Source organism: Pleurodeles waltl, chromosome 8 (genome assembly GCF_031143425.1).
Source record: "Pleurodeles waltl isolate 20211129_DDA chromosome 8, aPleWal1.hap1.20221129, whole genome shotgun sequence".
Taxonomy (NCBI): Eukaryota; Metazoa; Chordata; class Amphibia; order Caudata; family Salamandridae; genus Pleurodeles; species Pleurodeles waltl.
Window position 1 is genome coordinate 819,730,338 of NC_090447.1, and position 14,084 is coordinate 819,744,421.

The 14,084-nt window shown below is 41.7% G+C and overlaps 1 protein-coding gene across 4 annotated transcripts in view; it reads left to right on the plus strand.

Annotated features, from left to right (window-relative positions):
• Positions 1-405: 405 nt before the first annotated feature.
• The window catches only part of GYG2 (glycogenin 2), a 271,963-nt gene continuing 258,284 nt past the window's right edge, over positions 406-14,084 (plus strand). For 3 of the 4 annotated variants that reach the window (XM_069205089.1, XM_069205090.1, XM_069205091.1), the window contains exons 1-2: positions 529-655; positions 1,220-1,332. In XM_069205089.1, the coding sequence (XP_069061190.1) occupies positions 1,326-1,332 (7 nt within the window). In that variant the 5' untranslated portion in view covers positions 529-655; positions 1,220-1,325. Of the gene's footprint in view, positions 656-1,219; positions 1,333-14,084 lie in introns of all 4 variants that reach the window. The other variant, XM_069205092.1, reaches the window with a different exon arrangement.

Here is a 14,084-nt window from a genome sequence, read left to right on the forward strand (position 1 = left end):
ACCTGTTTTATCTGTGACCCATTTGGTGCTTCCCCTAAAGAGAGGAAAGGGGTGCTATTTGTGCTACTTCCTTTTCCAACGTAGCGCCTCGAAATGTTGACAGCCACCCTTGAGAATCGGAGTAAGTTTGAGGATGGGAGTCCTGATCCCATTTTCCGTTCTGCCCGTGAACCTGAGGCAGCTCTTACAAGGAACTTTTCCCGCCAACTTTTGGGCACGCAGGGATTTGCAGGTTGGTGGGGAAAAACAGTCGTGCGTATTAAACGATTGCTGTCAGCTGCCAAACTAGTCTAGGGAGACCTTTGCTCATTGGTGTGTGTACTTTACAGTATAAAGAGGCGGCAGGAAAAGCGGCGGGGGCGAGGCGCGGGCGGAGCCAGAGGGCAGTGACTCGCCATCCTCACCGACAGCCCAGCTTGCAGAAGGCTCCATATGACACCCTCACAGTGCCAACCTGCGCCAGCGAAGGAGAAGGCCGCGTTGCCTGCAAACCACCGCCCCTGGTGACATCACTGTGCAGTCACCGGTAGGAGGGGCGCAGACTGCGCTGTCACTGCTTTCAGCGACCCCCCAGATCACACCCGCAAGGGCACCTAGAGGACTCGCCTTTCACGTGGACCTGAAGAGCTGCCTGACCCCCCTCCGCGCAGCCAAAGTAATTGTTGTGCTGTTTTGCCTGCATTCCAAAGTGCGTAGTTGTGGGTATAAGAGGGGGCGTGGTTCCGCCTAGACTGTACGGCTGTCTTTGGTGATCACCGGAGCAGCTCCCAGCTCCTAAGATTAACCGCAGCGGGTTGTGAGGTTGCTAAATGCCCGGATGCCACAGGGAATAACAAATGTAGCAGAGGGTCATAGGACATACAAACAGGGGCCCTGCTGGGTAGTGACGTAACGCAGAAATACCCACCAGCGGAAAGTGAGGAAGGGCCCCCCGAGTGTCTCATATTTCGCTCACAGATATTCAATGGCCTTGGGTTGAATTGGGGCTCCCTGAATGGCTGGGGGATACGCTCCTGGTGATGTGGTTAGTTGCTGTAGCGCGGGGATTTATAGATTGTGTTGGGGGGGGGGGGGGATGAAGTGCCCCTGGAAAGTGTAGCTAGGGGCAGATTGCAGAGTCATCGTAGGGCAGGATAGGGTAACATCCTCTAATAGGAGGTGAGCAGCGGGCGGCTACAGGGCGCGGGCTAACGCTCTTTGTCGGTGTGTCTCCCTGCAGCTCGGACTCTGAGGCAGCTGTACCCCAGTGTGCAGGTGCCCTTCGCTCGCCTGGGGCACCACGCTACTCTTCACGGCGCTAGCACTCCCTTCTTCCTGGTTGTACCATGTCCGGTGAGTTGGTGTTGGTTCTTTCGAGGGACTTGGACCGCGAGTTACTGTGTACGCACTAATCTAAGTGACCGGCATTGTCTGCATCCTTAATGCGGGACGAGCCGGCACGAGGGAGATAATCGCATTGTTTTGTTACCCAGGTTCTTTCTATAGACGCGTTGCGTTGTATTCAGAGGTGCTTCAATGAAATATAAAAGCACAGGCGCTTAGTTTTAGAGTATCTGCTGATTCCAACGGAGAAATGCTGGCACTGTCCAGTTAAAAATATTCCACTATATTCCACTACTACTGCTAGGTGCAGATACTCTGCTTTCAAATGAAAGACCTGCAGTTTTCACTACCTACGCATTTACAGCAGTGGAGCGCGTAATTTCACTGTTTTGTAATACTGTCTCATCTCTGTGCTCAATGACCACTGCGCCCAGTACTTGAAATGTGCGAAAACGTGTCCTGCGACTTGCCATTTAAAAGTTTAAAAAAATAAAATCTAGAATAATAGTACTTTCTTTCCCCCAGCGTGCGTCACGGAAGCCCTATTCATAAAATTATTGGCGGGACCTAGGTCACATGACCCAATTTTGACTATAACTTGGGAAAGTTAGAAGGCGAGAGAACTGCGACAGGCTCACAATTTGTGATATGTATGCAAATTGATGTGCTTTAAAGGTTAAACTTTTCTTTCATTCTGTTTCCAAATCTCTGCTCCTGCACCTCTGCTCATACGCGACAACGACTTGGCGGCCACTGGCTACAAGTTAAAAACAATACGTTGCACAGATTCCTGCACTTAGCTGCACATTCTGTATCCTACTTTACTTAAAAGTATTTATTAAAGCACTCATACATAGAATAAAGTTCTTCAGAAAGAATCCGAAGACTTGGCCTTTCGCAAAATCCTTCTCTTAAGTCTATTTTTTATAGCTAACATTTTCCTAAGAGCCAAGAAAACAATGGTGAAAGTGCCCTATGTAAGAGCATAACAAAATACCCAGTTCACCAGTACAAGACACGTGCTCGTGCCTCTGTTCTAGGGTGCAGCTTTGACGCGCTTTCAAGTGTCTCATCTGCAGTGTTTGTGACATGATGATTATACATGTGGCACAAGTGAGGCATGTAAAGCCTGCCAGTGTTGTTCCTTCAAAAGTGGAGCTATGCTGATAAAATATTAATGAGCCCCACGCCCCATTGTCCTATACAAGTTGACCTTCGTTGTACGGACCCCTTAGCGCATTTTTGATGTTTTTCTGCACGGTCAGTAACGGGTATTGCTATCACCCAGTTTAACAACACTCTGTGTAGTAGTGGGTCAGAAGGATGAAAGGTTAAGCCGACCTTGGGATGATTTAAACTCCTGCAATTTACACACAAGCCATCTCCATGATGTACGTGTCACACCTCATGCGCCTGTGACTGCTTCATCAGAAGTTACACTTCCATCCGCCTTGCTATGTTATCCCTTTGAACTCGAGACCCCCACCTGGTTCTTTCATTAGGTACCTATGGAAAGGAGTGTTAACCTGTGAAATCCTGGACTGTGAATACAGCGATCATTGCTGATTGAATCTTAACTCGGAACTAGATGACCTTAACAGCTTTTTACAAAACACACCCTGCTTTAAGTCTGGCCTGGGGACTGCTTTCGATGGTTTGCAGCCTCAAGTAATAATAAAACCAATGCCTCTATTAGAAGATATATTTGTTTCTCTTTTATTCTGAAATATTCTTGCTAAAATTAAAAAGAAAAACCAAGAACCATCAAAACATTTTGTTGAGGCCAGACCTTTTGTTTTTGAATGATTTTACAAATGTGTTTGAAAGAATGAGGATCATTTAATTTTGGGACCAATGCCACAAAAAGATTGTGTAGTGACACATAGTAAAGAGTGATTTAGCCAATAGGTTGGCCAGGGGAAGTTAAACCTAGAGTGAACGACAGATTTTCGTCACTCTGGACTTTGCAAAGCCTTATCAGCCTTTCCTACTGCACTTTCATGTTTTTTATCAGTTGAACAGTCAGCGACCTCAGCACATCCCTTTTGGGGTGGCGTACGCCGTACGGTGCCTGCACTTGAATCCATATCACGTGTAGCCTTGTGAAGCACCTTTGTATCATACATGTCCAGTCTGCATCTAGTAAGGTGCAGAATCTCCAAAATCATGTTAGAATTTCGGTGTGCCTCGAGTATGAGCTGTTTTTCCTCGTGATCCATCATGCACCGAACACTCAACCAGGGAATCGCTGCTGTAACTGCTCTGCCTCTATTGATCATAATTAGCACTCCTGTTTTTAGGGTATTTTTTTTTTTTTTTTTTTGCTTTCCTGTCTTTATCCATATTTATTTTTTGCTCATGTAATCTGTATTGATCCATATTTATTTTGTGCTTATTTTAAAAATTACGATGCAAAAGGTATATTTCCACATTTACTTATTCGATGAATGCCTACACGATAAGCGGCCTTCTACAATACAACACTCTTTTTGGAAATTATTAGCATTGTAGAACAGATTAAATAGCGGCGTACCTGAAGCTGTTTAACCTTCATTAGGAAATATTCTCTCTTTTCGTTAATTCCATTGCCTGTCAACCGCCACAACTACTGGCCTGCCAGTCATGGCTGACAGCACTAAGAATCATAAAAAAAAACAACAACATATGTTCCGTTTTTATATTCTTAAAAATTAATGCAGTCCGGAAGAGAAAAGCTATTCAATCTATTTATCTGTAATTATCGGCAAAAACGGAAAGCTAGATTCTTTAAATATAATTATAACTGTGATTACTTAGCTTCTTTTAGGATGCAAATACATTATTTATGAGATTCACCCCTTGCATTTGTTATTGGTACTGTTATTTGCTTTTTGAAACTTCAATAAACATCTCAACGTGAGAAATAATCAGCTCCAGTAGTAAGATTTTTGCTGAATATTTGGAAAACACCCTTGTTCCAGATTTTTGTTACATCCTGTCTGTGGAAAAGGAAGCCTGTTAGGTCTTTAAGTGATACTTAAGCTGGTTGACTGGTTTAAAAAACTTTGTGTGCCTTTTTCTGAACCATATCTGTGGTGCACAAATTTGTAATAACATTAAAGTACGTGTTCAGAGACAAGAGCAAGCTATCTGGTGTAGCATGTCCACACCATCTTTAAAATAGGTATTTCTTGAAATGACCAGTATACGTGAAATGTATATATTTGATAGTATTTGAGACAATCCTGTTATTTAGCTATATGTTTTCAGCTGTTGTATGAAAGGGTATACATTACTGCATTGGCGGATCACTTTGACTAGTCACTAGCATAACCCTGGTCTACAGATCATCTACAATAAATGTCATTTATTGATAATAAAGAGGGGCATTATAAACATGACCCTGTTATGCCCATGTTTAGGTCTCCCCTACAGACAGCTTTCAAACTCTTTCTTTCTTGCCCTTTTTCAGCCATTGGCTACTGTGGTCCAGCTGTCCTTCAGTGCTGAAATCATCCCACCTCATTTTGCAAATGTTTACTACTTAAAAAGTAGTCCTTGGTTTTAGCATTTTGTAATTTTTATTAATTAGGAAGCACACAGCATTTCTCTCTTCCTCCACCACCAGCTTCCTAGTCAATTTCCCTTACACTTTACACTTACACAGAGGCACTAAAAGGTGGGAGCTTTCTTCTACTGACTGAAAGCAGATACGCTGAATACTGATCTATTGAAGGGGGCCCTTTCTCTTCGAATAATAGAGATTGAAGTCCCCCCTTTTACCCCCATAAGCTAGGTTAGGATAGCAGATATTGACAGTCAGGCATTCAGGGTAGGGCAACACGACTGTGCACCACGCAGGGGACGTTCCTTTCCCAACATTTCTTGCTTTAGTTCTCAGATCCATTTTGTGACCTATCTTGGCCTTACGGCGTACCATTTGCCATCCCTCCAGAAGGTTTAAAACGCTGCCGCACTAGCGTTAGTTGCAGAGCCTCTATTTCTCACCACATCTTTGCCTTTGACTGGCACCCTTTTAGCTGGCGCATTGTGCTTAAGGCACTCTTATTACTCAAGCTTGGGCTGAAAATGGCCTTGTGTTCTTAGCCAGAAGCTCACACTCTTTTTCTGACTGATCTGACCGTTCTTCCAACCCGTATTTTTGCGAGATCAGCCATTAGAAAGTTATTCATTGTACCTTTGCTTTTCTTCTGCCAGAACTTTGCAAATTGCTTCCTCTTGCTCTCTGTTGCACCAGGCACCTGCTTAAGTTTCATAAACGTCTTAAGACCTGGCTTTTCTTGATCAGAAGTCTGCCTTCTTCTTGGTCACCTAGCAGTCTATCATTCTTAGCAACAAGAAGCGCTTTTCCATTATGACTGCAATAAGTACAGGTAGTACTTTAAATGGGCAGGAATTTTCTGTCACCGAGTACCTGCACTTCTTTAAATTGAAAGGGAGATTACCTGCACTTCTCAGCATTACAGGTGAAGGAAATCTAGCTACCAGGTACAGTTCTCAAGCGTAACTGTCAAGTGGACTATAGGAGGAAGTCACTTGTATTAATTACAGATGTTAACCAATAGGGCCATGGAAGCTGCAACATATTGTTCACCTAAACACACATTAGCACCTCACTTGCACCAGAAAACCTATCCAAGCACTGAGGCCCGTATTTATACTTTTTTTGCGCCGCATTTGCGCCGTTTTTTGACGCAAAAACGGCGCAAACTTGCAAAATACCATTGTATTTTGTAGGTTTGCGCCGTTTTGCGTCAAAAAGCGGCGCAAATGCGGCGCTAAAAAAAGTATAAATACGGGCCTGAATGTCACAAGCATCATGCTGTAATCAAATACATCTGTCAATCAATTGATCCCCCACTTGTGTGATTTATCATAGTTCATATTTTAGATGTCAAAACCATCACATTAAACAATCTCAATGTAGAGCTAGACTTGCTTACACTTCATTTTTTTTTTTTTAATAACTTTATTTATGTCAGGTGGTACAAAGTGACGAGAAACAGAAAAAAATCGAAACAGTGTATATTGTGTCACTTACATCATCATTAGTTTCTGTCTCTGTGGACTACACACTATCTGAAGACGTCAGACACATCAGAGCAGATCAGAATTGTCAAATTACCAAGCAAGACTCCTGACTAGGTTTACTTCATCAGTATCACAATTTGAGTATTAATTTCCTATGCATAATTAATTATGGAAAACCCATGGGACAGATGTACAACATATCTATGTTGGACCCTGGCGGGAAGAACGGCGAGGCAAAGCACAAGGCATGGACCTTTGTTCATACATTCGAAAGAGTGAGCACATTTTCTAACTGTCCTCTTATCCTTCACCAAAGCAGTTGTTTTTTCACGACACAAACGATGAATAATTTCAGCCACCGGACAGAGGACATTAATGTTTTAAAATAGAACACCCTGGGGAGTACACAAATGGATGGCACTTGTAGATCCTACAGGGTGTCTTTACCCATAATGCACTACAAGTAGAACAAATAATTTCATATGGTTATTTCTACACACTAAAACTTCCCACACACTGAAAGTTACTAAAAACATTGTTAGGGTGTCCGTGTTTCTTTGGTTGTATTTTAATGCTGGTTTGAAAAATATGTAGTTTCACTGAAGAAGAAGAAAGCATGAGTGGCTTTGTAAATTCAATAAGTTATTTGGTCAGGCAATCACTCAGCCCTCATAATCACTTTTTTCTCTGGCATACCGCTGGCCAATGGGTGTAACCTTACATCTCTGAAAAGTAAACAATAATGGATAGGTCACACTTTCTTATCCTATAAGTTTGTGTTTTTGCATCAGACATAGGGTTTCTACATCTTTGACTCAAACACCTTTAAGGAGGCAAACCGGAGCGGGGTTTAATTGAAAACGATTACAAAAGGCGTACCCTCACTATCTGAATGTTAATTTCATGACAAAGATGGCTTTAAATAGCTTAAGCTCAGGTTTGTTTCAGCCAGCCGCAAAATACTCCTTATTTTGTGGTAGGAGGACTGACGGAGGTCTTCTCAAGAGCCACAGGGGATCAATAATAAAAGTGATGCAACGGGGCAAAGTTTAATGTTAAACTACACGTTTAAGAATTAAAAACATTGTGATTTATCAACTGTTAGTACATAAAGAACACAATAATAATTATTTTGATGCGCGTGTCTGTCAGAGGACTAAAGACAATGGGTGAATCCGCAGCTGGCATTAACAGAACTCCCCCTCCTCCCGCCAAGACGCCTGCTGGTATTTGAGAGATGTCAGGGCCACCGATGATTTTTTACATGTTATTGACGTGAAAGCAGATTACTGCATCCTGTCATGACACATGACGGAATGTTTGAGGAGCTCTTGTTTCGAAAAAGGCCAAGGAAGCGACTGAGGAAGACCAGAGTGTAGAAGAGATACACGTAGTAATGGTTAACAGTCATTAGCTAGAAGCGAATGCTACGAAGTAAACGAAGTATTTTACAACGAAGTAATTTGCATTTTTTTTTTTTTTTTTACAACGGAGGCATGTCTAAGAGACGTAAATGTACTTTAAATGAGGGAACATTAAACTTCGTTGTGCATGTCTGTTTATATAATTAATGTAACAACCCGTGTTTATGATGCTCAAAGCAATCGTGGGTACGATGCTTAGGCCAACGTTTATACGATGCTCAGAACACTGCTGTCTATTCTTCTCTTAGCGCCTGTAGTTAGGCTTAGCTTACTGATGAGTCTGATGATCATACCACCCAGGATGTCAATAGACAAATTGTTAGGTGTGATGCTTGGAACACCTTGGACACTCCTTGGTATGTTCCAGGGTCTGTAGAAATATGTCCTGTGCACACTCGAGCATATTGACTAAATGTTTACGCAGTGCAGGGCATCAAGCAATGTTGCTGCCTTGGTTGAACGAGAAAGAGCCGAACAACACCATATCTACTAAGATAAGGTGCTCTTCAGCTCTCTACCTGCGCTGGCACACATGAGGCTCCATAGCGCTAATACAGGCACCCTTGCACCATACTGCAAGGGTTCCTGGTTTACAGGCATGATTGTTTTGGTGCAGGAAGGGACACCTCCCTACATCAAAACAATCCTACCAAATTCTTTATTTGGTTATATAATATTAACCAAGGATCACATAAATACATGATATAAAATATTCAAAACAAGCTAAAAATTCACCTTAGTTAAAAGATTAAAATACTTACAATTTCATTTTCCAATCAAAATTCAAAAGATAAAAAATATATACATAATTAAAAAGAATTTACACTATTGTGCCAATTTATTGCTCCTTTTAAGAATGATCCCAACTATCGACACACCAGCACATCAGGGACCATACGCAACCACAAATAAGCTGGGCGGACCTGCACAAAACCCTTTTTTCTCAAAAGGGGAAATAAAAATCTCCGTCTAAACGGTGCATAAAAATAACAGAACAGGGTAAAATGGATTAAGGTCTGTAAAGACACCCCATCACATGGGCATATTTTTTATAGATTTCAAATCGTACTGGCCAAACGGGAAACACAAATTTCTTCTAATTACTCCTAGTTGGAAATGAGTGATGAGTGACCTTTCCCAAACATTTTGTACCTTCAAAAGATACATCTCTGGACCCACCTGCAACTTTAACATTAAGAACTCCCTCACCATCTGTTTCCTTAGTTCCTCTGACTCCCTTTTGGCTCCCAGAATAAAATAAAAAAATCTCCTTTACCCAACCCTTCTTACTGCGCATTAGGCATTCTGGAGCATTGAACATTTCTGGGCGGCCAAGAGATATAGCGATTTCTTTTATCAACCAGGGGATATCCAGCGCGTGATCACATGTCAAACAGTCACGCAATATTTCCCTGTTTAGGGAGGCTCACTCATTTGACCAGATTGAGATCCATAACAAAAAGGGCGCAATCTTAATACTATCATCCATAGACTCCAAATTCAGTTCCTCATGTAGAAAGAACACAGAAGTATTTGCCCCACACCCAATAACCTTCTACAGAAACGATTTTCCTTTATCAGGGGGGGCTTTGCTGCCCAAATAGCCCCAAAGTGGTGCCCCATACGAAAGATCTGGGAGACATTTATGTCTATACACCTCGAGCTGAGGCTGTATAGGTTTATTCCCCACTTTTGAGACAAATCCAAAGGTAGCTTCTACGGTGGCATTAAAATGCGTGCATCGTCTCAAAATGCAGGGCTTCCATGTTCCCTTATCATTAAAGGTTACCCCTAAAAAGGAAAAATTCCTGCGCACGGCTGATGATTTGGTCATTGATCTTCCTAGCACCCACTTTGCTCAATGGTTTTCCACAGGACCAAGAAATGTCACTTACTGCTGTTTACCTCTAAGTCAAACATAAAATTGCCATACGCCTTAACCACCTCGCGAAGACCATTCATAGTCTGGGCCATAAGCACCGAATCATCCGCATATATCAGGGCTGGCACACACTTTCCAATTATTGTGGGAACATCCGTACAACTTTCTACCAAAAAATTGTGCAACCTATTTGTGTATAAAAGAAATGGGGTGGGGGCCAAAACACACCCTGTCTCACACCTCTTCTAAAACCAAAAGATTCTGTATATTCCCCATGCATCCCAAACCTCATGGTTACATTTGTTCCCAAGTGTAAGTAACAGAGCAATTCCACAATTTGGGGCTTCATGCCCACTGAGGTTAGCCGTTCCCATAGCTTGCTGCGGTTTACTTTATCAAATGCACAGCTAAGATCCATAAAAGCAAGATACAGGGTACCCTTCTTTGCCTGCGTATATATACCAATCATCCTGAGCAATTTTAAACATTGCTCTTGAGTCCCTAACCCTGCCCTAAAGCCATACTGCACCTTACTTACCACATCGTGCTCACTCACCCATTCCTCAATACGTCATAAAACAATTCGCTCCAAAATTTTACAGAGGCATCTAGGAATGAGATTGGGCGATAGGATTTTGAATCACTCCGGTTTCCCTTTTTATAAACGGGGAGAATACACACAGATTTCCAAGAGGAAGGGATTCCTGCACTGACTGCTGCATTTAAAACATGAAGCATTATAGGAGCCCACAGCTGAGAACCGCTTTTATAGAAATACTTTGGGATAGCATTCGGGCCTAGTGCTTTGTGACTCAAACTGTTCTGCATAGCCGGCAGCACCTCATCAAGTGTGAATCTAATAGCCAAATTTGGGGTATAACGTGACAGCTCATCCATTTCCTTCCCTTGAGTACCCCCCAGGATCACCCACACATCAGGGGTGATATTGCATACTAGCCCTTCAGATGTTTCTGTCTCGAAGATGCCCCTATTTACAATGTTCCAGAACAGTCCTAAGAAGTAGTTTCCTCTTCCTATGTGTGATGCAGAATGCATCAAGCATAGAAGGAGGAGGTAACAAGGAGAAATTTATAAATCTCTTCTTGTTATGCCTCTGTGTGGTAGGCACACCATTTTGGTGCAATCCCAGGTTTACTACCCTTGTTAAGTCTGGGATTGCATCAAATTCCATGCCCCACCCATGGAATGCCTACCACAACGAAATGTAATGCAACGCAGCACAAGCTGATGTGTGTCATTCATTTCTTTTCAAAGTTACTCAAGGTGACACAAATAGCCCTTTGCGTTGGGCTTTAAATCTTGTTTAAGAACGTGCTGATTCGCAACAACTTATGTCACGCAAGGCCAGCGTAAGTCTTTAACACGTCTGGGTCTCTTTGTTTTTGCATTGTGGTGTCGTTGACAAAAGCCCTCTTGAATCTTGGCTGCATTTTATTTTCAGCATAGTGGTTTGGGATGCCACCTAGCTGATCACAAGAGATGGCATTCTGCAAACGATTGTGCGCTCATTTACTACATTTACTTTATTTTTTAAATCCCCTTTTTACATTACATATTTATTTACAACATGTGCAAAGTAAATGCCTGCATTGTAATTCCTTGAGCAATGTAAAAAATGTGCTGTAACAGCAAGTCGTTGAAAATGATCCATAGTAAATGTAAAATACCAAGGCTATATTGTTGGAAATGATGATTCAGATGTTAAAAAATGAGGTGACCTAATCTAAAATCAGCTGTACAACTGGTGCCTTGGAAGCTAATATCTCAAAGGAAGATATTTGTGCATAACCCTGGAGAAACATGTAATTTCTTTTACCACCAAACTTGTAGATTGAAAGAGGAGGAGAATTACTCTTGAAGAAATCATCTGTGTGGGTAAACCTATTTCCTTCCTGCTACAAATGACCACAATTGATGTCTTTGTTTTCTTGAACACATTTAGATCATAATTAAGGCGTCCAGTTTTTCGTTTTAATGCCTTTTACAGATAAATGGAAACGAAAACAATATATTTCCTGTGTGTATTTATTTTTAAAAGCCGAAAAAATAGAAAATCGTACTTGTGCATAACTCTCCATTTTGTCCTTCATGAATTCCAGGCCAACGGCTAAGCAGATAGACAAACTGGGGATTTTCAAAACAGGATGAAATTCCCCTAAATGCAGGCATATGTTAACACATTTGTCTTTAATGCTAATAGTTACCTGTCAGTGTAGTGTTTTGTTGTTTTAGGCTTCTTAATTTGCTAAAAGGCAATAGGCATCAAAGTATGAATGCATGTTTATCAGTTAAACAAATGTGGAAATATACCATTTTACAACTCAATGTATTCTGAAAACATAAAGTAAATATTGATAAATTCTAATACAATGGTCAGCAATAATTATGGATAAATACAGACGGAAATGTTGAAAAAATACCATAAAACTGTGATCCCTAATCATAAGTTAGGAGAGCAAAAACAACCAGAGATAGAGACCTAGGTGGATCGTGGAAACATTGAAATATTCTGCAAAGAACCTGATGAAAAAGGCAGGATAGCTGAAACGCTTTTCATGGGTTCATAACAAGTACTAGAGATATGAGTAATGAAGTGGTGCCTGATGCCATCCTGTTACAGAGAGTGAAATAGATGGGATGGTAAAGCACCTAGCTCAGTTTGTGTTGGTGGTTGCCTTGATGGGCACCAGCATTCTTTTATGAGGACCAGGGCTTCTTTTTCAATTTCAGACCTTGACCCAGACTAAACGAGAGAAAGACAGTGAAAGGAGGGGAAGAAGAGAAAGATAGGGAAAGGGAGAAAGGGGTGAAAATGACCTAAAAAAAGTAGGGCAAAGACTAAGAAAAGGATGGTGAAAGGAAGACTCTTGAGGTGTAATCAAGAATAGGCAGCTAGGTATTTGTTAACTCTGGTGTTTAGCAGTCACACCGGCAAGTACCTGTGCACTAAAAAAAACACCTTAAAAGCTGTGTATGAGGAATTACACATGCATCTCTGAGCCCAACATTGTTCAACATCTACAGGGCACTCCCTGGCCCAGATTGTTAAATCCTGTGGTTTCGATGTAATCTCATATGTGGGTGACACTCAGCTTATCTCGCTATGACAGGTCATTGATGGTGCAAAACATAATTTTTTGGTTTGTACAAGGAGATTTGTGGCCTGGATGATGACTAACTGTCTCCAGCTGAACAGCAAAAAGGCTGAAATCTTGCTGTTTGTTTGGGTGAGTCACATTTATTCATTGAGACTGAGTCCAATGCCACACAAGACATGGTAGGGGTAAAAACCTCTTTTAAGTTGTACACAAATCAGCGATATAGGCCCTTGAGCTTAGTAAAACTTCTGTCATGGATCCCTTACTATGCTGTTGCCCCGGTTTGGAAAAGTATCTGGACTGGATTGATTGCTCCTGGAATAGACTGTTACTCACCTACTTTAGATTGGGCTTTGTGCGTTGGCACCATGAGTTCCCTTTAAGCCAATTCGAACCCTCCAAAATGATTCCGTGTCCCTATGACAAATCCTCACCCTAGAGTATTTTGTGCATTTTAGGTTTTTTTTTGTAACATTTAGTGTCATTTTAGAAAACATTTTTTACTCCTAATTATAAGGAAACAGTGCATCAGAAGATCGAAGGAGGCACTGGTGTATCTGCAATCGCTGGATGCTCTGTCCAACTGCGTTAATATAATCTTTTTTTAAATGTGTTGTCAACAGAAGGAATTTAGTGCTGTTGTAACTGATGTAGTTACCTTCTTTGTTTAATTATAATCTGTTGGGGTCATTGGCACCCTACAACCATGCTTTTCTTTTTATAATTTTGCATCTGCACTTCAATTTACCAGTAGCACAGTGGGGTGGAGGTTCCCCAAAGTGCGGGCCGATACATTTGCTCTTTTTTGCGGTATTGCTGTCCCTGATGCCTCTTATTCCTATGTGCTGTATTGTATTACTCTGGAATGTTTTATTTTAGTGTTTCAATCTGTGTATTGCACTTTTTAGCTCAGTAACCTGGAATAAAGTTTTACTTCACTTTCTATTTCGTAAAGCTCAGAACTCTGGACCCTCTAATGGTGGGCCTTGGAACTAGGAGTAGCTCCCACCCCAGGTCACGCCACAAAAAATCTTGGTGTCAAACTAGACCAGGAACTATCCATGAAGGTTCACATAGATATTACCTGTGGGTCCTGCTTTGCAACTATCAGACTACTGAGAAGGGGTTTTCCTTGGCAACCATCATCTACAAGGAAAACGCTGTTCCAGGCCCTGGTCATAAACTACCTTGATTACAGTAATCCTGTGTTTATGGCAGTCAACAACACCTTACTGTCCCAGATCCAGGTGGTGCAAAATACAGCTGCTCGCCTGGTCTGTAATCTTCCAGCAGGCTCTCCTTCAG